At 36.4% G+C, this 24888-nt stretch overlaps 1 protein-coding gene across 1 annotated transcript in view; it reads right to left on the bottom strand.

Moving 5' to 3' along the window:
• col14a1a (collagen, type XIV, alpha 1a) overlaps positions 1-24888 on the bottom strand; it is a 95273-nt gene that overhangs the window by 65001 nt on the left and 5384 nt on the right. The window contains 9 exon segments of the mRNA XM_053494708.1: positions 169-311; positions 537-666; positions 1430-1587; positions 2569-2730; positions 3345-3509; positions 3594-3713; positions 3830-3985; positions 22613-22699; positions 22962-23105. Of these exon segments, the coding sequence (XP_053350683.1) occupies positions 169-311; positions 537-666; positions 1430-1587; positions 2569-2730; positions 3345-3509; positions 3594-3713; positions 3830-3985; positions 22613-22699; positions 22962-23105 (1265 nt within the window).

Here is a 24888-nt window from a genome sequence, read left to right as displayed (position 1 = left end):
GTGCCTGTGAATTTTTTATAGGTATAATTACAATTAATAAATATCAGACCCATATCTGATGTTATTATCAGTAACAATGCACCCCTTGCCTCTAACAAAGGCAAAGCCATGAAACTTAGCTATGTGATACCCAAACATACCGTACATATCATGCTGATTTTTTTTTACCTCGGTTTCATCAGCAGTTTCACTGCTCATGGGTGCATACACAAGCATGTACCCAGAAGCCCCTTCTGCAGATCTCCATCGAGCATGCATGGTGCTGTGTGTCACATCATACAGCTCCAGACCTTTGACCACAGGCAGAGCCACTGAAAAAACACATTCAGAATTCTAATATATCTTGATATTACAACAGTGTCATTGCATACTACATTTTAAGACCAAACAGGTTGGTCAAAGCACAAAGAAGCATTAACAACCTGCTTGATAAAAGGACACAGCACATGCAATAAGGTTTCCATATAAATGTACTGAGTGTTGATTGTGATTCTGAGGTAATTGTGTTCATGTATGTGTTTGTGTGTGAGACTCACGTGTGGTCTCCCTGCCCCTAAGAGCCTCACTGGCCGAGGAGGTGTAAACAGCAAACACAGCGATCTCATACTCAGTCAGGGAGCTCAGGTCTTTCAGGACTGCTGAGGTCTCTGTGCCACCCACCACAACCTAGTATTAAATCAGAGCTTATTTTGCTTTCATTTCTTGGAACACATTTCAAGAGGTTTTAGCTTCATACACATTAGGTCCAAACCTCTAGACATGTCTAGAGCCGACAGTTGTAAGCAATCTGCTGATAAACATTTTCTGAGAAGCAGGTGGTTAATGGGGAAGACTCACAGCGATATATCCTGTCTTATCTTACCAAGAGATGCATATCACTACAAATTACTCCAATGCAATATTAAATCCCACAACTCAAAAACAAATCTCAACCTAAATGTTTTCTCACAATGAAAATGTTTCCTCATAATATTTTTTATATGTGTTTGTCTTATAAACATAACTTGCTAAACTGCAGTACATCAGCCTGGGGGAATAACATAGAAGTATGTTTCTTTTCTATTATTAATAAAGAACATGAATCAACCTGGCATGATTGGAAATCTAGCATTCCAAGGACAGTAGAAATGTTAAAATGATTCTGGGTTCAACTGATATGTTTCCTAAATGGTTAATCAGCTAAAATAATGATATACTTTCTTTTTTTAAAGGTGTGTCTAAAGTCATAGAGTAGAGGAAACCTGTCAATGTAGTATTTTTACTTTAATTGCATTTCACCTGGTAGGCAGCAGTGAGGTCAAAGTATTTACAAACTACACCTTTAAATTTTAGTAGCACTTTAGCTGTTCACATATAATTTATGGCCTAATAGGAAATTGGAGGTCAAGTGTGACGCTTTAGCTACATCATAGACCTATTAGACACTTACTTCTTCTGGCTGACCTCCTTTGTTAGGATAGTAAATCACACGATACTTCAGAACACTGCCTGGTGCGTGGGTCCAGGACACACGGAAACTCCTTGCTGTCACTTCAGATGTCACCAAGTTCTGAGGAGCGTTTGGTGTGTCTTCAGGGACTGAATCTTCTAAATGTAAAGGTTGAAATAGCATTAGAGGCAAGACGTTGGCAAAATCTGTCAGTGAGGCAGCATCAAAATGAATAAATTAAAAAGTTGTGGGGAGGTTGTAGGTTGGTTTTTCATTCGTTTTTTTTTTTTTTTTGGCGAGTACTGGTTTAAAATTTTTACATCAATAATTATTAAGAATAACAGAACACAGTTATGAAAGTAAAAAATGATTTCTGTATATAATTCCCTAATACACTAATGCACTTATCCAAGTGTTTCACTAGTGCTTTGGTACAATCAAGGCAGAAAGATTTCTTAGTATGCCATAGCCATGATCGGACTGACTTCATATCTGGAACTTTGGTCTCCCAAGAACTCCTTTAATGGGCCAAACATTTGGAAATTGGTTTTTAGTGAGGTCCGGATTGTATGAGGAATGTAGCAATAACTCCACAGGTGCATGCAGGTGGTGTTTGTAAATGATTCTCTGTACAGTTTCTACAGACGAATGCCTCTCTTCCACAACTTGGCGACAAGTTATTTGTGTATTTTTAAATATCACATTGTACGTTGCACTCACTAAACGAACACAGGAATAACTGCAGTGGGCTCCAAGCCACCTCGGCTGGAATTGTCATTTACAGACATATGGGCTTGTTACAACATTTTCACCATTCAAATATTTAATGTGGCTAAGACTCACCTTACTTCACTGTGCTTGAAGTTTTACACCTCAGTTTTACACATTCAGTTGTATTTGAGCGCCCCTTGTATTAGTACAAGTGAAGTAAATTATGTTTTGTGAAGTAAGCAGCAGAAAAGTAAGCAGTTTATGATTCACTTTTAGCACTGTTAATAAAAGCATAACAATAATATTTGTAATTGGATATTTTTGCCCATTCTCTAAAATAGTGTCAATACCACTGGAGTTGATTACACAATGCCGATGGTAAAGTTTTAGTGACATTGCTATTTTGTACTGTACAAGCACGTACTTACTTTTGATCTCTTTGTCTTGCAGCTTTACACCATTGCACACAGTCTTAGTCAGACCCTCCACAATAGTATTCATTATGCTGAAGTCGGCCACATTGTAGGTGTGTGTATCATGCGGCTGTGAGGAAATTATCTTTAGCTCATTTTCATCTGCGTTCTTTACCCCTGAGCACATGCAGACACAAAAAAACATGCACACATGCACAGTTATAATCACAGAGTTCAATTCAATTATATCTGAATAGTGCATTTATTAATGGACATGGAATGGACATGGAATGAAACAAATGCACACATTTAAACATATGCAGTATAGTAAGTGTAACAGTAAAGCCAAATAGAAAGGCTTAAAACCAGCTATGTTAAAATCTTAAACATACTTATATACTGTAGGAATAAAACACAGTGGGACCAATAACTTTGTGGTGTTCTACTTTGGAATTAAATAAAAGGTAAAAAAAAAAAAATTATTAATGGACAATGCATAAGAACATAGATTAAATACAATTCAATCACTTAATTCTATTAATAATCATAAATGAAGTTTTATAAAAAGTTTTTTTTTCTTAAAAAGCACACCTGTCCTCTATCTCCAGACATTACAGTATCTGAAAATCTCAACATCACCTTTGATGCGTCCAAAGCAACACTTAATCAACAACACATTGACCTATCAGATTCCAACAGTACTGTTGTATACTGTAATTAACATTAAGCATGACCTACAAGCGTTGCTAAGTTTAATGGAGACTTTTGTTTTTACACAAATCTTCTCTTACCAATGGCAAAGACCTCAACCCCAGCATCCTTTAAGCTCTGGGCAGGAACCTCAACAGCATCCTGAGATTTTCCGTCGGTGATCAGGATCCCAATTTTAGGGACGTTGCTTCGAGATCCAGATTCTGGTTTGAAGCTGTTCTTCAGAATGTATTTAAGGGCCAAACCTGGGGACACACCCTACATTTAAAATGAACAACACAAACAAAAGCTGTGTCCTATTTGTCTTTTACATACTGATAGTATTCTACCTGTGAGCGTGTTTCCTCCTTTGTATGGCAGGTTTTTGACAGCATCAATGACAGCATCTTTAGTGGTAAAGGCATTCAGGTGCCACTCAATCCTGGGATCTCCACTGTACTGGGCAAGTCCTGAGCATTAAAAGCAGTATAATTCATGTCAATTTGCTTTTAAAAATGAACCAAAACATGCAGCTAATAACAATCATAATGATTCATGGGAAAAAAAATAAAAAAAATAAGCATACCTATACGGGTTTTATTAATTCCCACATCAAAAGCATTAACCAGGTTTTCCAGGAACGTGCGGACCAAACGGAAATTGAGCCTGCCAATGCTCCACGAGCCATCTACCAGGATGACAATATCAGCAATCGCAGATGTGGTGCAGACGAACTGATCGACTACAGAATGACCAAAGAGAAACAAAGAAATACAAGATTCACATTGATATCTTGAACATTTTCATCATATTAGCCTGCAGATGCAAGTTTCGTTACTTAAAATTTGTACAATTGAATTTCTCAACATGCCACAAATAAGGAGGTACATTTTATTGAGTTACAAAGCTTTCATTAATATGAGATAGAGAACGATATAACAATATGATTTGTGAGTATAATAATACGCAAGTCAAACCCACTGTCGTCGGACACGTTCTTACATTGCAGAGGATTTGCTTTGGGCTCCACTCAAGCAACAATACATGAATCTTTAAAAAGTGATAGATTGCTTCTTTCATTCTCTAGCTGTACATGAGCTGTGCCTCTCGCTAGTAAACCCCACCAGGGTTCAGCACCAGAGGGTTATAAACACACATTTTTAGCTTGAGCAGTAATGGAGGAGCTCCCACTGAAGGCAATAAATCTAGAAATTGCGGACACGAAAGACACTATTTATGACGAGGTAGTGTGCTGCATTCCTCCTTTAGCCATTTAGGCCTTGTGAAACATGCTCTTGAGCACCCACACCATAATATACTGTATATAGCTATTTCTCTATATTTCATTAATTTTTTGTAGGACGCTTCACTTTTTTTAAATCCAGCACCCTAACAGAAAGCAAAAATAGACATATATTACAAATATAAGTCAAAATGTGTTAATTGAAAATTTTATTATTTCTATTATTAAAATATGATTTTTACATTTTTTATTATTCAGTATTTAGATTGTATTTATTGATCTGATAGATTTGCAGCAGTAGTTCATGACCAAAACTATGTTTAAAACAGCAGGTGTGTTTACCAAAGAGCTAATATCCAGGCTAGCAACATCTGTGAAATTTAGTAAAAATTGCATCTTAAATATAGCATTTTGCTGATCAAAATTATATCAAGTATATTTTTTTATGAATTCTATGCATATTCTTAATATTTGCAAAATTTATACCCTTTGAAACTGTTGCATAATAAAACTAATTTCAGAGCTTTCTAAAAATCAATTTTCAATTAAAGATAAAAGACTACTTTTACTTAAAAAAGTGAAGATGTTCATTAGAGTTAGGCATAAACATATTTTGTGTTGAAGGTTTTTAAAAATTATACCATGCTGCAATGAGAAAAACAAACCGTTTAGCAAGTTGATTTGTAGGTGATTTACATTGTTTCTTCTCTTAAATTGCTTTTCTAGAATGTTTATGCTATAAAAAGGCAAATTATTCACTCAAAAAGTGCCTGAATCCATTACATTAAATTGAAAATGCAGAATAAGTCAGTTCAGCACCTTTGAGATTCTGAAAAAGGGTAAACTACACAGTTGTGTGTCTAAGTGCTCAATAAAAGCACTTCTTTGGCCCTTTTTAAATCAGATTCTGCATCTCCCATTTCTATTAGCAAACAGGTGTTGTATGACCTGTGGCGTTACACGATGCAGCTGCACGCCATTATATCTTCAGCTGCTAACTGTGACAATGCTGCAAGAGGAAATCAAGGGAACTTGCAGGAATGAGCGTCCTGAGAGAGAAGGTCATTAAATACACAGCGAGAGATCCACTTATTTAGATGGTGAAGAACCACGAGGCTGTTCTGCCTTTTCAGCGAGCATGCGCATGAGCCTGATTATTCTGATGGGAACCAGTGGTGAGAATGCATCAGGATCATCACTGATCCAGCAGAATTGATTCGCTCTAATCCCTAAGAGCTTCCGAGACCCGGCAACAGAGAGCCTTTCTGTCTTAGAAGCCCAAGGTCATGTGATAGCAGAGTTTTGGTAAAAGCGCATCAAGGCTCTCTCTCTCGTTGTATGTGGCCTAGGGTTTCCTTGATGAATCTGCGACAAACATGCAAGCTAGAGGGGAAAAAAAGAACAGACAAGCAGATGAGATTAACATAAAATGAAGGGGGTAAAAAAACAAAACAAGGTAAGCAATATGATTTTATATACAGCGCTTACACAGCTTAATTACTTATGGTATTTTATTCTCTAATGCCATTTCCACATATGGGATTCTGCATTCTCACACCATCATACAAACAACTCCAGTTAGTCACTGCGACATCAGATGAGGACATCCTTATTATGTCAAGACGCTTATGTGAATATGTTAGTTTAGCTAAGTCCACTGAGGCCTGTGTGTCTGGACTATTAATCTGCTGTGCTGGCGTCCAATTGGAAAGGCTGTAACTCTCAGTTATGTCTCTGCTGGCGATATCTGTTAAAGATGTATCCAGGAAAAAGGGAAACAGAGCGAAAGACAATAATAACCTCAAAGCTAAAGTAAACTTTAGGGGGCGTTTACACCTATAAGTCTTTTTAAAAGCTTTTTTTCTGCGTCATATCCACAGCAGTGTCATTTTACTTCAGCAGCTCACCAACACAAACAAACAAACAAACAAACAAACATGTTGCACAGAATATTCACTCCTTTAAGAAAGGTATGATAATTACCTTACAAAAAGTTTACTGAGTAAATACATTTAACCTAGAATATATTCAAGGAAGGGATGGTAGCACCAAGTGCTATTCCCATTACATTTTACAATTTCACTTCATTAGTTTATGCAATAGACACATAAACATCAACAAAAGTAGACACCACCTACTACTTAGTGGCCACTAACAACTTAAATGATTCCACCAAAATTAAATTCTCCAAGGTTAAATGCGCTTGCATCAGCCTTATTAAAGACTAAACATAAGTTTACTACACGCAAAAACACGCAAACACACACACACACACACACACACACACACACACACACACACACACACACACACACACACACACAGATCTGCTTTTTATTTTGTGTCTCACATATTTTTTTTTTATGTGACAGAGGGTAAGAGAGAGCTTTACTGTTCACAAGTGGGGCAGGGCTTTTTGGTGGCTCATTTACATAGACATTGAAGTTGTGCATTTGGAGGAGGAGTGAAATAAAGGAAGTTTGAAGGGAATAAAAAATGCTTTATTTATGCTTTATATATGTGGAGCATTAACAGAAACACTTTGGGGGAGCTCTGAGACCCATGTTAATTTGTTAAATAAATAACATATGGGACCTTTAAACAGATAGCACTAAACACAAAGAGGGTGACCCAAGAAACCTTAACCAAACCAAGAGTAAAAAATACATTGGTTTAATGTACAGTACAGTATTCCAAAACTATGGCCAAAGTTAATGTAAAATTACTTTTGATTATTGAGAAATTCTAATCTAATAAAAATTACAGATTTTGTGTAGTCATACTGTATGTATAAAACCATTAAATCTTTTGTTTTGTTTTGTTATCAGTGTGCATGCAGTTTGGGATGAATGAGCGTTGATTTGCTTTCTCACCACAATCAAGCTGCACTAGAAACCAAAGGCTGCATGTGTGAAAACCCTGGAAACATAATGTGCAGAATCAGCCAGGAAGAATAAAGAAATGCCTAATTTTAAGGCATTTCAGGCAAGACGCACCCCCTTGGCCTTTTTCACCTGTGGTCAATTGAAAGGCGTTGTGCTGTCTAAGTTCAGAATGAAAGAGAGATGTACATCTCCTAATAGATGCCTGACCCCCATACATCAGTGATATGAGGGTGGAAAGAAACCATCAGGAAAAAGGACAGCTCCATTCGGACTTTGAAACCCTGATCAGGTAAAAGATCTTTACATACATGTACTGTATTCAAGTACTGTACACACAATGGCTTTACAAAATGTTGGCAGTCACTTGAATGATATGGGTGATGAAAAAACTGTAGTTTGACTTATAATTTAGTTATGCTCAGTCCATATCAAGACAGTTCGAGAGGATGACACAAGGTCATAGCAGAAGCTCTGGTAAATTATGAGCATGTTCATCTGTTTAATAGCACATTGCATTGTTTAAAATAGATAGTGTTATTTAGCTGTAATGAACATGTTACAGAATGCAATGAACTCATTACAGTCTACATTTGCAATAATGTTTATATTATGATTAACCATGATTGATGGTGGACCAGCATGCCCTTTTAGCCTTATTGGTCCAAGAATAAAGTCCAGAATAATTCCAAACCTTGTTACTGCCTGTCTCTACCATGTAAGCATTCTCAAAGAAAAAGTGTTAATGTTAAAAATATAGATTTGGGAACTGCTTTCTCTAAACAAATTCATTTTTTATATTATTACTAAATGTACAGGGAAATCTAGATGATGAAAAATCACTTGAAAATGAAATTGCCTGGACATATATCGATCTATCACCCTCAAGCTTATGCGATTTCAGCAAAACAAAAGTACTAAGATTTGTGCCGCACTGTATAAATATTTACAAGCAAGAATATTGCATTCATAATAAAATCTGTAATAAAATCGGATCTTCAGATTTCGGATATGTGGGACGTATGCAACTTACTTATCATACTTATGCAAGGAGCATGAGTGTCCCTCATCCAAGGATGGTGGTTTTCTGGGTTAAAACAACCAATCAACTACAGTTGGAGAGAGAGAGAGAGAGAGAGAGAGAGAGAGAGAAACTAGCTGCCAGCAGGACCAGAAAAAGAGACATTCCAAACGACATATTTAAATACCATTCAGCCATTCAAGCCACTCAGCGCCCACACTGCTCAACTGCTTGCAGCAGAGACCTCAAATCAAAGTTTTTTTTCCCCATTTTCCTGACTTCTCTATTATACGAAAGAATGTAGACCACAGCCACTCCTTGTCTACCTCTTTTGCTATGGGCTGTGCTGCTCCACCGCCAACAGCCATGCAAAGTGGAGAGCAGAGACAGACTGGCTTTGTTCAAACAGTTGACATTACTTAATCAGTCCATTCAGTCCACACTGCTTGCATTACCAGACAAGAGGGTAACAACTCGTGTCCAGGAGAACCACTCTATTTGAAATGGTACCAAGGGTAAAAAAAAAAGTACAAAACACTGTAAATAAAAGCACTGCTATTCAATGAATCATTTACTTGAGCAACAGTAAATGGAATGGATCAAGAATATTACTGACGATAAAGTTAGCAGTGACTGGTAAAAAGCAACAAAGGTAAAGTTACCCAGCTACAGTAGCTAAATTGATTGGGTTTTACAGGTAAGTAGCTTTCTAAGATAATTAGCTAGCTAGCTAATTCATGGTTCTAGCTCATGGATCTATCTGGCAAAGACGCCCATTGCACATTATCCTGATAGTTACATATAGGATGTAGCAACAATTGAATATACTTATAGTCAGGGCTCGATTTGAGGGCAGGATGCGGGGAGCTGCATCCCCCCTGTTGAAAAAAATGACAAAAACCATCCCCTATAGATTAATAATGCTGTGTATTATGTTATATTTGTCATGAAAATGAAATATTAAAACTCTCTACGTATGATCATCTATGAACTATACAGTAAACAACGGTAATTAGCCAATCAGAATTCAATATTGTAACACGCTGCTCCCAAGCTCATGTAAGGTTGCATAATTTTTCGCGCTGTTAGCATTTTCGCAACGGCAAGATAACAGTTCAAGCACAGCTTTTGCGCTATTTAAAAAAAAAAGCAAACTGACGGTATGATACATATGCACAAATCCTCTTAGCGGAGATGGGATGGAAGCAAAGTATTCAGTTTAATACAGGAATTTTCTAAATGACTGACAGCTTTAATTAATATAAAAGACGAGTTCTTTACCCAATTTGTGTAATTTTCTTCTCAGTTTAAAGAATTAATTTTTCGTTTTTCATTAGGTTTCGTGGCTCCACCTACATAATTGGGTACAAAAGTGTCAAAAATAGATTTTTAAATGCCATAATAGTATTTTGTTTATTTGTGTGCATGCACATGTGCATTTGTCAGAGAGAGAGAATGGTGCGTAGTCATATAAAACTACAAAGCTATTAAATTATTTCATTACTAATGTTTATGTAGATTTTTATTCTACTCTTATAATCCTTTTCAGATGAAAGCCATGGAAAGGATCAAATAAAAGTTTTGACAATTGCATGTTTAAATGAATGTGTTTTGTTTTGATGGCTCAAGTTGATTTAATTAGGTTTATATTTTGTTAATAAAACTGTTCCTAAAAATATGACATATTTCGCAATCATTTTGTATGGTTAGCATTTATAGCATTTGTAAGTAAAACTTTTTGACATAATACAAATTATGTCAAAAAGTTTTACTTACAAATGCTATAAATCCATCCCCCACAGTTTTTATTACCAGCCTGAAGTTGGTGAGGTGGTGGCAACTGTTAATATCCAAATTTGTGTCAATAATATTTTGGTAGAATTTTGATTAAAGAACATAGCAAACCTGTCATCTTGTTGACACCTGATTGTTTTTGCAATGAGTTAATGGCAGCACAGTAGAAAAAGAAACAAAGTGCTAAGAGCACACAAAACATTTTAAATACAAAGTCATGAAACTATTAAAACAATGCAAAAAAGATTTACAATGAATCACCACCTTCCTTCTATGTCAGTTTCAGTCTTACATAAGTAGTTGAAGACCTTATTATAGAAGTCCATGACTGCTGGGGAACTGAAATGGCAGAATATTCTTTTTGTTGTTGTAAGTGTTCTCTAAAAGTTAATTGAACACTTTTAGTTCATTTTCAGCAGACTCTGTTTGCCCAACTGGTGATTTCACTTAGTAACAAAAAATATATAATGTAATTGGCTCTATATTTTGCTTTGTAATGCATCTATTCACTACTGTGTTTTGCCATAAACGTGTAAGTTCAAAGCCTGTGAGAAAAGTATATGTAGCAAATTTTTTTTATTAGCTTGTGTGGACAATAGTTTGCCCGAATAAGCAAAAATCCAAAAATGTGGTTTACTACATACAGTACTTGTCACCCTTGCTCATAAACATATCACAATCACAAAACATATCAAAACAGCTGAGTGTATCCTTTAAGTGTCTCATGTAAAAAAAAAAAAATCACAGTCAAGATTATGAGATTTCCTGAAACCTGCATAGATAAATTCTTTGAGAGTGGAACAAGGCATGAAAAGCCTTCTCTTTTCTTACTGAACAAGCCAGAAAGAAGAGAAGAAAGACCCTGCATGTCTCCATAAAACTGTCTCGCTTCTAATTTTCATGCAGTAAAACCCATGAACTGCTCTGGCTGAGGTTTGTCTAAGTGCAGAATGCACACCGAGGTAACTGCATGTCCTAAATCAAAATCCTGGCCAAGTGCTACCTCCACCTCATCCCTGACACCATGATCTTTCTGTTCGCAGTGAAAAGTCATCAAACGAGACTCCTCCAGATGGACCAGACCAGTTATGCTGCCAAGCCCCAGGACATATCTACAGCTTCTTTATAATTGCTTCAGAGACTTGTTAATGATGTCCAGGTCATTTCAAAGCTGCTTTCCTACTTCATTTGCCTTCTGCTGATATTTCTTTTTTAAACGACTATTTATCCCAGGCTGCTCTTTTATTAAAACCTCTAAATGGATCTGCAAAAGAAATAGAGTGCATTGTACATCAGACTCATATTTATTTGATTTTTTTTGCATTTTATCATGTGGTGTCTGATAGTTTTTATAGAAGCACAGACATTGGATGCGTCTGGTTTGATGGGATTGTCTTACACAAGTCTGGGGTTTGTATGGGAGCACACACAGCCCAAAAGACACAGTGCATGTGTCAAACCCAATTCCCAAACTCCTAAGCTCCTTAGCTACACAATGAAGAGCCAAAATATAAAAGAAGTATTTGCACTCGCAATGAGAAACAGGTTTGTGATTACTGGGAAGCAGAAGACTTTTAACCCTCAGCAGCTGGCTTTTTATCAAACAAATTAAATTCTCACTCTGAGAATATGTTTCATGCAATATTCTTTCCGGACAACTAATCCTTCAGACATGCATCCTCCTCCTTTCAAAGTGTACAAACTTATTATTGTGATTATTATTATTGTTCATGAATTATTTAGTAAATAACTCAAGCTGTCTATTACAGTACACCGCAGACAGTACAGGACTTCCAACGGCAGCTCCTCAAAGTGTAAGATGGAATTTCATTTACAGTGCTTTATACAGAAAGAGAAACAATCAAACCAATTATTTAGTGCTGCCTAGTGTGTAATCATTACTGTCAGCACTCTGATGGTCCTCATTCCATGAAGGTGAAGCTAAAGAAAAATTCCAGCATGGAACCTTATTATAGTGTAACACTCTCAGAAAAAGAAAAAAAAAAAACAGAAAAAAACAAAACAATTAATCTGGTACCGTTTCTTGTAATTGAGGTGGAACCCTCAAAAGTATACTTTTTTTTTTTTTATCTCATGGACATATTGTCCTTTGAACATATTTTACAATACATGAACCATACTTGTCAGTCATCTGTAAAGATTAGTGCCCCCTCTTTCTATTATATCTTTGTGTTAACACGTAATTAAAAACATCTAATTGTAACAGGTCTTAGTGTTAGGAAAAGGCAACTTCAGATGAACAACATATGACTTTTTTTTATCTCTCCATTATGTATGAAAATAAATATTAAGCCAAAAAGAAAAAACATGAGGGCAATACTAAGTACACTGTTACTGCTTCCACAGGATTTAAGAGGATTACTTGCAGCGAGATGGTGCTAGTGTTTGACTGATTAGTAACTATATTAATATGTTATATGTTAAATTTCATGACAGCACAATTAGAAGAAGACTAAAGAAGTATGGTTTGCTTGGAAGGGTTGCCATGAGAATCCTCATCTGTCTAAAAAAAACAAGAAAGCACAACTAAGTTTTACAAAGCTGCAGCTGAACAAACCACAAGGCTTCTGGAACAATGTGCTATGTTTAGTTTTTGCACCATGTTTTGCAAAAACCAAACAGCATTTCAGCAAAAACACCCCATACCGAGAATATGTATGCACTACAGTAAATGTATATCAGAATGTCTGTAAAAAAAAAAAATTGTCAAAGTCCAAACCTCATCCCAATTAAAACGCTGTGGCAGGACCTTAACAGAGCTGTGCATATGCAATGCCCAAAAACCGCAAGGAACTGAAGCAATATTGTAAAGACAAATGGAAAAAAACGAAAGTTATTGTATACAGGCAAAAAAGTCAATTGCTGTTGTTTGTCTAAAGTTGTATTTGCCTAATATTAAGACCACTAACTTTTACACATACAGTACAGTAAAACCTTGGATTATGAGCATAATTTGTTCTGGAAGTGGGCTCGTATTCCAAAACAAAACCAAATCGAATTTTCCAATAAGAAATAATGTAAACTCAAATGATTTGTTCCACAGCCATAAAAAAAATACATAAAAATAATGAACACAAAATATAAAGTAAAAATAAAATTCGAGTTGTGATCACGTAACGCTCAGTGTCAAAACAAGAAGCGCATGCATGATACATGATACTCGGTACTTGTAAACCAAAACTTGTTTGTTCTTTAAGACAAAATTTATTAAAAATCTTTGCTCGTCTTGCGGAACACTCGCAAACCGCATTGCTCGCAATCCGGGGTTTTACTGTAACAGTATATACAGAGGTGAATATAGTACTAATAAAGCATACTTAATTCTTTAGTATTAAATCATTAGTTTGGAGAAGTCTAAATCCAGACAAATTACTAGTTTTATTTAATTTCCTCAGGTATTTAAAAAAATTCTATCAATGCTGATACATGTAAGTAGTCACATCGTAAGATTTCATTTGACTGCATCTACAGTAGCACTGAATATTAAATTATAATATTATATATAATATATTATAAAATTCATGTGTGAAAATGATTCCTCAGATTTTTTTCATGATGCAACTTCACCAGACGTTTAAGTGATCTCAGATTTAAGAGATTAAAAGCAAAACGAGTAAGGTTTCTTAACTTTTAATTTATTTTATTTTATTTGCTAATGAGATGAGCCTTTTAGAGGAGCAAAGAAGACATCTCATTTTACTGAAATATTTTACAGGGGGAAAATACGACACTGCAGTCCAATGTTTTATCCTCAAATGCACACAAATATTTGTTGTTAAATATTTTGCTATGCACTATAAACAAATATAGATGCAATGTAGACACTTTTTGAAAGTGATGAACTTGATTGGAAGTTTCAGGCTAAAGGCATTAAGAGAAAAACAGAAAACTGAGATTTGTAACACGTACTTTAATGATCTAAATAAATTAAAGTGCTCTAAAAGAGTTAATACGGAAGAGAACCAATATTCTGTTTCAATTACAGTGAGATGAAGTATGAATACAACAATATAATACTAAAGGGTATTACTAAAATAATTAGTAATTAAATAAAATACAAATTTAGTCATTGCTATTAGTTAGTAATCGTTTCTGTTCCTGCTTAATAAAACTGTCCACTTGACATTTTGACTTTTTTACTGAGAAGTTGTAGAAACCTCAGATCCATTTACAATTACAGTCCTGAACTGTGCCAACACACTCCAGAAGTTAATTACCACCAACATTTATTAAAATCTCCAGAACAATCTGTCACAAATCTGAACAATCTTTAATATACAGTAAATTAGTATTCTTGGTTTCACACTCAGATTCCAGGGCTATAAAAGTAAATATACGAGAGTGAACAAGTGTGCTACACAGACGGAAAGAGGATCCCTGATTAACCACCGTGCGCTGTGGGGATGAGTGAACTACTCATCTTATGCTAAGTATTTGCAATCGCAATTAGATACGGTAAAGCTGACTCCCCGGTCCTTCTTGTGAAGGTCAAAGGCAGCAAAGTGTCCCCAAGTGTCTGCAGTGTCACACCAAGCCAAGAGTCACCACAATTTGTCACCTGATTTTTCTATGCAGCAAGCATAGATGTGTGTGTGTGTGTGTGTGTGTGTGTGTGTGTGTGTGTGTGTGTGTGTGTGTGTGTGTGTGTGAGTAAGAGAGAGCAAGAGAGAGACATAATTTATAGTATGGTTACCCCAGCAGAATAATGAGTAGCATCAATAAGCATTCTGCTGCATTTCATGTCACTCTATGTGGGTTAGTGTTAAAACTGTCTGATACAGTAATAAATTATGCAGATGTATAGTTTTCCATAAAGAATAATGGTGTGATGCTATCTGCATTTCTGTCTGTTTAATGCTCTAAATAACTGTATTTCGATTTAAACCCAGAGTGGGCTTCGCCTAAACCAGAAGGGTTTTTTTCTTTCTTTTGGAACACACTTAAGCACAGATAAATGTCAGCACTGTCTGAATTATCTCTGTGAATTCTGGCTGTGACAGTTCCTTGACCTTAGCTACCGTAGATCACTCAAGTTCACAACTGGTCTAGACATGATCGCAGGACTGAACAGCTGTTATTTTATTTTGCAGCTGCTCTTGATATTTTTGAACACATTTACTTGATTTTGTTTCTATTAAAAAAATAATAAATAAACAGACTAGTAGCCTACTGGCCTTTCCCTTTAAACCACCATTACCCAGATTAGGCAGAAACTAAGATATGGTATTTACAGGAACCCAGTCCAGTTGGACCCAATACGCTTTAAGAGCTTAACATTTACAGAATGTTATCCAGACCATTTTTATCTCATTACACATTTAAGAAGTTGCGAGTGCTGGGTTTTGAACATCAGAATTTCCTGATCAATAATGTACTTGTATGTTTCAGCACAGTAGTTACTGTAACTTCAGGGTCTAAAGTTCGATTCTCGCCTTGGGTCTGGGTACTCCAGTTTTCTCCCACAGATTAAGTTAATTGGGGTTCCCAAATTGCCCATTGTGTATTTGTGTGTGTGTGCTCTACAATGAATTGGCTCCCTCCACCTCAAAAACCTACCCAAAACCTCCAGGGATAGGCTCCAAGCCCTGTAACCCTGTACAGCAGCATAGAACATGAATTAATGTCTTACTGTACCTGCTCAAACTGAATAATATGAAGCCCTCTTAAAGAACTGAAGAACATCACAATGACACTCATCTTTAATCAGTGTAGTTCATTCAGCTTTCCCCAATATGCCTGCACAAGAAATATACTGTACATGCCATAAAAATTCCCCAGATGGTCCTTTAGCCACCTTATTATGCATTCATCATCACATCATAGCAAATCAGACAACGTCCTTGCACTGCATTTTGTCAGTCTGAGAGGACATGTGCAAGTTTGTATGCATGCGTGCATGCATAAGTGTGATTTTTCCCTTGGTTGACAGCTCTTATACAAAACTCCCCCAAAGATGTCAAGAATCCCTGCAGGGAGAGGCCAGGCATAAATAAATAATAATGCAAGAAATTAATGTGGCAACACATATCATTTTCATGAGCACGATTTCCTTCAAGCTCTGAGGAATGGTGTAAAAAACATAATTTCCTCTTCCACACCAGCACTTTCAACCGTACTGGCTGAGTTCATGCGTAAGGGGTGTCACCTCAGAGCCTCTTATTAAGTCATCTATTAGCCGGTGCTGGCCTTCAGCACTGGATAGGAGCCATTTGTTTGTAAGGCTATGTTTTTTTTTTTTTTTTAGATCTACAGCTGTGAAAACAAAAAAGAGAGTTTGCAACCTTTGTAAGGATTGGGATGTCAGCTAAAATCAGACCGCAGCAGATGTAACACTCAGGGATTTATTATGTTGTCGCTACTGAGAAGATTTTTTTTCCCACAAGCAGTTGGAGGAAAACGAAGGCATTCGCAGTTTATACAAATTATTATTTGGAGAAATTATTGAAGGAGAAATTTCTTTCAGCATGCACATCAAATCTAATTATTTATATCTTCATTATCCCTTATAAAGCCTTTTTTTTTTTACATTTGTTCTCTTGTTTCATTACAATTAAAACAAGAGCACTGTTGAATTCTCAGATGTGATTAGTCAGAACGTTACTTTTCTATTAAGCAAGGTCTGATGGCAGAGCCAGCTATATTTCAAACAACAGGTTTGGATTAATGTGCTCATTCTAATATGTTACTGTTTTTGTAGTATGTATGCATTCATATGCATTCACACAAAAGTAATAAAATCTGGAGTACCAATGCTTGGTAACGGTCAGTAAGTTTTGAACTTTGTGGGAATAGCTGTTTATAGCTGCTACAAATAAGTAATAACAGGAACTAATTTGTCTTATAACTATGTTGATATAAACACCCTTTCATTTGAAATGACACTGGATCTACTAATGACACTTTTTACTTTTTTGAATGATATGATGATATATATGATGAAAATACACTGCTATCATTCAAAAAAGTAAAAATATAATGTTATGAACAGTGTAATAAATCTCTTTTATTCAAAATGGATGGAAAATTACTAAAAAACTGTAAAGCTTTAAACTCACAAAGGGTGTGTGTGAGAGCGAGCTAAAGAGAGAGAGAGAGAAAGAGAGAGAAAGCAACAGAAGTAGGAAGAAGGAGTGGTGCTGTCTCTGGACACATCTGCTTCGTCTATAGAGAACAGTGCTACTGTACCAACAGCTTATTTCTGCATGTCTAAAGAGAAACACCTGTCCAAACAGACACTTGGGGAATGGTGGATGAGACAAATATATATCTATCTGCCCATTTAAAATAGAGGAATAGAGAAATGAGGGTTAAAATCAGTATGCAAAGGCGTTTTCCATAACCCCTCCATGATTAACAAACGACACACATTTGCACCTCCACATTATGCATCCAAGAACACCATCGGCCATTTTCAGGGCTCTGTGCCTGGCAATTAGAGGTGTGAGAAAGTAAGGGCAATGTTTCATGCCATAAAAAATGCAAAAAATCCTAAAAAAGAGGAGCAATCCTCACATCCAGCTAATAAAATTGTCTTATTACTGTATGCTTACTGACTCAATACTGCTGACACAGAGAAAAAACTGGACATCACAAAAATAATTATTTGGTGAGTGGCACAAAATCGGTCGCCAGTGAGCAGGTCCCATTATGAATTATAAGATCACCAGTCTCAACTTATCAATAGAACTGTGAATCATAGGTGGACTGTTGATACAATTCGATTTCTGAGCCCTGCGGTTTTCAATTCAATTCAATACAGTTTGTCTGATTCGTCTCATGCAGCTATATTTCTTTTGAAGTATTAAAAAACTACTAAAAGTACATAATATGCTTTGAAATGCTGTATAATTTGTTCCACATGCCTCATACAATCTTCTGTGCCAACATCCAGTCAAGTCAGTGGCGATATTGCAACAATTCCCCTTAATTTCAAAGAAGAACAAATGGTACTTTCCCAAGATGCAAGTATTTGTGGAAGATGGAATAGATTGTATTTTTAAGGAATTCCTCAATTATCATTTAAAAGTGTACCTAAATCATTTAAGAAGCATGAATCGAATCTGAATGAAGAACTGGACCATTGATTTAATTAACTGAATTTACCAAAAGACTAATAAATTGCATAACTGAGTGAATGTCAGAGTTTCACCATTTTTTTTTTCAAATTGATTTTGTGTTTTTTTTTTTATGCGTATCAACCAACAAAACTGGGTGAAAACTATAAAATGTAAAACCAGCTATTAGACTGTGGCAATAACAACCCTTAAACCAAACATGATAATGGACAAACACAAAACAAAAAAAATAAAAAATTTAACTCAATCCTTTAATTCCGTAACATCCCCACCAAAATAAAACTAATGAAAAAATGTTTCTTTGCATTTTTGTTTTCCTAGTGCAATAACATTCATTTTTGTATTTGCTAGTTTCTTTAATTTTCAATTTATCGTCTATGTGGGCCTCTTCCAATGTCACTCTATGCTAAAAGTACCAATACAGTAAATGTATAATTATCAAAATAAAAATCAAAAAAGAAATTACATACAGTCATAACTTTGTGTTTTTATCCACCTTTCGTGCATTAGATACACTTTATTTTGTATGAACTAATTAAAAAGGTATACTATTTAAATACATCTAGTGTTTTTTTAGCACAGCAAACCTCAACCGAATGGTAGAGAAGCCTCAATCAGGTTAGATTTAATAGATGTGCTCTACCAAAAAGTTAAGCAGAATGATAAGGGTTAAAGTATCATTTTGTTTACTCATCACCAGTTTACGAAACAGCCTTGAGCCAGAGTTGAATACTGATTGATGATGTAAGCATTAATCGGGTGTTCTCAGGGTGGTGTGGCCGTAAACAAGGACCTTTTCTACTTGCACATGAAGTCTGGTCTAGTTTCCAGAAAGTATGCCAGATGTCTTTGATTGCATAAGTAGCCCTTGAGCTGCCCTCTCCTTTAATTATAGTTAGAGATATTACTTTGAAAATGAAACAGTGCCTCCCCTCAAACACACACACACACACACACACACACAAACACACACACACACACACACACACACACACACACACACACACACACACACACACACACACAGACACACACAACCTCACAGATAACAAATTTAATTTGCTCATTATCCAATAAACGCAATGGACGAAGAGGTCAGGAAGAATAATAAACAAACAAGGACCTTAAAGATGGTGCATTAGAAGTAAAGACCTTTTAGTGAGGCATAACAGTATCTAGTACAGAAAGTAAAGTAATTTAATGTGCACTTCTTGGCTAGACAATTGAATGGTCAACTGGTTTATTGCTTTCTTGATAGATAGCAAACTGAATGATAATATTTTGAAGGACTGACTGCCAGTACAGCCCTCCGATCCTACTTTATATAGTGACACAATGTGATTTTCATAAAGCTGAAGTTTAGTTGTTGGCCATATGGGTTACACCTGAGTACAAGCCCTAAATTAATCAGCAAAACTGATTCTACACCAAATCGCTCAATCAGTATGAGATTAAGAGGAAAGGCTTGTGCTATTAGAGCTGAATTTTAAATGCTCGGCTCAAGTTGATGAAAGCAGCAACTTCGGGGTCTAGCAGTGAAACTGAGTACTGTATATAATAACACTAATACCCTTGTAATTGTGATACAGTGTACAGCAGCCTTTTCAATTAATGTGCACACCGGTAGATGATTAGAATTTCCTAAATGTAAAACATTACATAATTCATGTAATGTCAGATGACATGCCGTAATTACATAATTACTATCAATTTGCACACCAAAACATGTACTGTTCAATTCTTTCCTTATAGCCTACAAACCGAGATGCCTAGCTAATATTCTCATCAGAACTGCAGACAAACATGCAAATGAAAAGACTTGCATTACTGAGAGCCCGACACAGATTTCCAGCGTGACTGAGGCCTCAGGTTCTGTCTGTCAGCCTTTTCCTCCAGTAAGCTAAAATGACTCTTTTTTGAGAAATTTTCCGTTAGAGAAACTATAACTCTGTGGTAAAAATCCTGAAAGCTGCTCAAGCTTGATGTCCTGACACTGCACTTAGTGCTGTCCTAATGCAGTACACTGGAGAGCCCTAGAGGACAGGTCTCTGTCCAGGGCTTCTGATAGCGGCTCAACATCAGGGATCCCTCAGGAAAAGTGTTTTTTTTTTTTTTTTAATAATAAAAAATCACTAACAGAAACCACTCTGTACATTTCTGTTAAAAGAAGAGCCTCCGAGGGAGAGTCCAACGTTATGCATGGCTGTCAGTTTGTTTGTACCTCTCATGAGAGTGGGGATGTATCACCATGTCCCTGTTTCTGACTGAATCTGTCTCAAAGGAAGATTACTACAGGTGCAGGTCCTCTGCATTTCCTACACGCTACTCACCAATGTCCTGCCCTCTGGCCAAAAAAGTCAGCAAAGCCCATTATCACACCTTTGTCTCTCTCTTCTTCACCATTTCCCATGGGTTATATGTGTGACAGATGAGTCTTCTGACAATCACTATCCTTTATCCAAAGAAAAACCTCCAGGTGGATTTAACTGGTGCTGGAGTCTCAAACCAATTGCTTTCTGAAAGCGACACACACTCACTCGCTCACTCTCTCTCTCTCTCTCTCTTTTCTAAAACAACAATCCTTGTCCTTCTTCTCTCTTTCTCTCACTGTAATTTCTGAGCCTGTCCAACTCAAAGACCAGACAGCTGTTTGATAACTGTGTGAGGGCAGATACTACTGCCCTCACACAGTTATCAGTTGCCATATCCAGATGTTAACCATGAATGAGCATATCAGTTCCTATCTCTAAGCTTTTAATGTTGCGAGAATTGAAGCTGACAACACTGCAGGATCATTTATCAGCAGAGGGAATCTGATTTAAAAAAAAAAAAAGCCCTTAAATAGGAGCTTCACATCCCACATAAGGGCTTGTTTACTTTTATTCTGTCTATTTGGGCAGGATCCCAGGAGAGCCACTTCAAAAGGAAGTGTGATCTTGTGATAGCACACAGCACCAGCCAGCACAAACACAAATACACACATGCACATGCGCACACACAACAAGCTGAACTATCTCTAAGGTGGGTGGCCATGGGGGAAAATCCCTGTCTCTGCTTTTCTATGGATAGCTAAAATTGAAATATGAAGACTTCAGAATCATCCGCACACGCACAGAGACGTGATCTGTGTTTGAAAATAGATTTCTTTCTCTGTCTTACTCCAATCTGTATTTTTACTCACCACAGAGTGATATAAAAATAAAGAAATAAAAACAATATACATCTCAGATTGAGCACCCTCAGGTTGTGAAAAAAAGATTTTTAATAAATAAATAAAAAATACAGCCCATTGTGACCTAGAGTAACCTGTCTTGTTTTTTTTAACACCCTTTTGCCTTTTTATTTTACTCCAATACCACACATAGACCTACTGTATATGCCAAATTGTCATTTCAGCATCATAATTACACCAGTTTAAAGAGAGAAAATATCTCAATAAGAGCTTCCAAAGAAGAGGCTCGGTCTAAATCTGTGCAACTCGGCAGCATTCCGTAGAGATGTCCAAAATTACAGTCTGTGCGCATATAAAAAGCAACTTCTGTTGACTCCATGTGGTTTCCTCCCACATGGTTTTGCCACACTGTGGTCCTGAGGAGGGGCCCAAGCAACCCACAGAGCCCCACAGCATATTTCAAACACCTCACAGTCCAGATTGGATTCTGCACTCTTTAAAACAAATGGCCACAGCTCGACCCATTAGACCCTCTAACAGTCTTCGCTTGCGCCGAGCAGCAGCAACCGATCTGATTGATCAGCCTGGATACCTACTCTGTACCTGCTGTGATAATGACAGTGCCTGTTTTTTTTCAGATATGATCACACAGATATTGAAAATATAATTTGATCCTTACTTATCCACACCATCTATTAAGTTTCTTTTTTTAACGCACATCATAACATTATGAGCACAAACACCACAGCCTGTCATCACGTAAACAGCCAGGAATGACCCATTTAGATCAGAAAATAAACACTTTCGCATATAACGGTCAGAAGCACAGCCTGGAGAGATGACTGGATTTCCAAACTAGATCATTATCCTTGACTTTGGCTTCATGAACATGCACATTTTTCTGTCAAGCGACAGAAGAGTTGGAAGCAGAGGTACTTGAAAAAAAAAAAAAGATGACCTCCAGAAAACCGTGTGAATCAAATCTTTATACTTTAATAATATCTAAAGTCAGTCTTAAAGGTCTTGACAGAGGGTCAATTCCCATTGGCAACCTTAAAATAATCATTTAGAGGGAAAAGAGAGAATGTGGAAAAGGAAATGTGTGTGTGTGCTTGTGAGAGGCAGAAACAAAAGAACTAGGTATGTTGCTCATTGATTTACCTTCCGATAGTTTAATACCGTCCTCTGTGGAAATCTCCTTTATTCTCTGTGGTTGCGTGTTTTCTTTGTCAGATTCCTGAGCCTGAGCTACAAAAGTAGAAAATAAAAATTAGTATTTTCAAAAACACATATCTGTAACCATATGTCCAACCAACTGAAATCTGATTTTCAAGTGAAGTAAAGAATAAGTGTACCAATATATCAGATCTGCAACTACCATTTCTGGAACATTAATAGAGCATCAATCATGCCAAAAACTGTAGTAAACATAAACAGTGCACGATCCAAAGATAATTAATTTTATCAAACAGGAAAGCCATAAAGACTCTACTCTGAGTGCTGTCCATACCTGCAAAGCTTCCTTCAAGTGCTCTGCTTTGCTGACTTCCACTCACAGCTATAACCTTGACTGTGTACTTCTTCGCTGGATTGAAGTCATTTATTATTGCCTTTGCTTGACCTTTTTCAATTCGAAGCTCATTCCTCTCTCCATCTACGATCAGACAGAAATCATTGACAGAAGGCTCATTAGCATGCATTACTATGCCTTTTCATTAACGCTAACAAAGCTATCAAAACTCATTCCTCATTCAAGATGTCTTTACGAGTCTCCATGTCAAGCAGTTGGTGGGGAAGCAATCTGTTTCCAGGACAATTCTGTAATAAGGATTCTGTTGGGAGGTTTGGTAACAAGAATTAATATGCAATTATCAGCCTAATGATTCATAAGGACGTAATTACTGTATGTTTGGCCTGATAGAACAAGTCCAACAGGGTTGAGCAAATCCTTTGAAAAATGTCAAACATCGGAATTGAATTGTGGCTTAGTTCGAGGGTAGAAGTGAGAAGTGTAGTATTAGTTTATTATTTGTTTAAAAAGCACCCTATAGTCCGTCTGACATTTAATTAATTATCTTAAAGCGCATTAGTCAAAATGTAAATAAACACATGCACAGCCATTAGCCATAAGATTAAACTTAAAACAATAAGCCCAACATTGTCCGGGTTCCCCCTTGGACCGCCAGGGAAGCTCTGACCCCTCTGGCGTGGTTCCTCTGACGTTGTGCTGTGGTGTCTGGTACTGGGACATAAGCGGCTGATCCTTTGGCTACTGTGGGTTGTGAAGTTGGGCCTCCGTGAATTCGACTTGTTTGTTCAACTCAGTCTTTGTCCAGCAGACTAATGAAATGAGTGTTCTGATAACCTTTCTATTATAGTTAACATTTACTTCAGCCCAGACAGGCTATTATTTGGTCTGCACAGGCATAGATGAGCCCTGGATGCCCATGACCCTGTTACCAGTTTACTGGTTATATTATTGGAAATCAATATTATTCATTTAATCTGGCAGTGTACTTATAAAAACAAGTAAATGTATAACCATCTAAGTGAATTTAATTTCTTTGCAACTTGAGCTAAAAAAAAATTCTATTTATTTTTCTCTATTTAATACCTACACTGTAAGAAACCCACATTATATAAATATTTTACACACATTTGACAATGTTTAATTTTTTCAAGCTGTTGCTAAATTCCCGAAAGTATCTAAATGACTTAGATTTTTATAAATATTTTGATGGTTAGACGCAACAATCTATTCGTTTGATGTAAACATTACGTGTGTTTTTCTTATTAAAGAAAACTTATTAAAGAGTAAACCTGAAAGCTACTGTAAATAAATAAAATACACACTTTGGATTTCAGCCATATATTAATGTGAATTAATTAATTTAGAATAGATAATACTAGTAATACTAATAACATTTATTCAAATCACATTATTAATGTAGAGTTATAATTGTATAAACGATGTAAATGCAGTCCATCCAAATACCCCAGTACTGCTTACTTGAATATAAAAATATATATATATATATATAAATGTATATATATATATATATATATATATATATATACACAACCAGGGGAGATTCGTGGGGGTCCTGCAACTTATCCCAGGGAACTTAGGGCACAAGGAGGAATACAGCCTAGATGAGGTGCCAACCTATCGAAGGGTACAATCATACACACTTACACACCTAGCCGCACACTACACCAGTGCACAAGCTCCAAAATCAGTATCTGGGACGAGATTCGATCCCCCCTAACACTGGAGGTGTAAGGAGTCACTACAAACCACTATGCTGCTGTGCCAGATATTTTTTTAATAAGCCTTTCTCTTTAATCCATAAAGCTTGAGTGTATAGTAAAACTCTGTGGATTTCTCATGGAGAGCAATGGAGCGATGCTTCAAGCTATTTTACTTACGTGATGTC

Source organism: Clarias gariepinus, chromosome 4 (assembly GCF_024256425.1).
Source record: "Clarias gariepinus isolate MV-2021 ecotype Netherlands chromosome 4, CGAR_prim_01v2, whole genome shotgun sequence".
Lineage (NCBI taxonomy): Eukaryota > Metazoa > Chordata > Actinopteri > Siluriformes > Clariidae > Clarias > Clarias gariepinus.
This window is presented reverse-complemented; position numbering and strand designations above follow the sequence as displayed.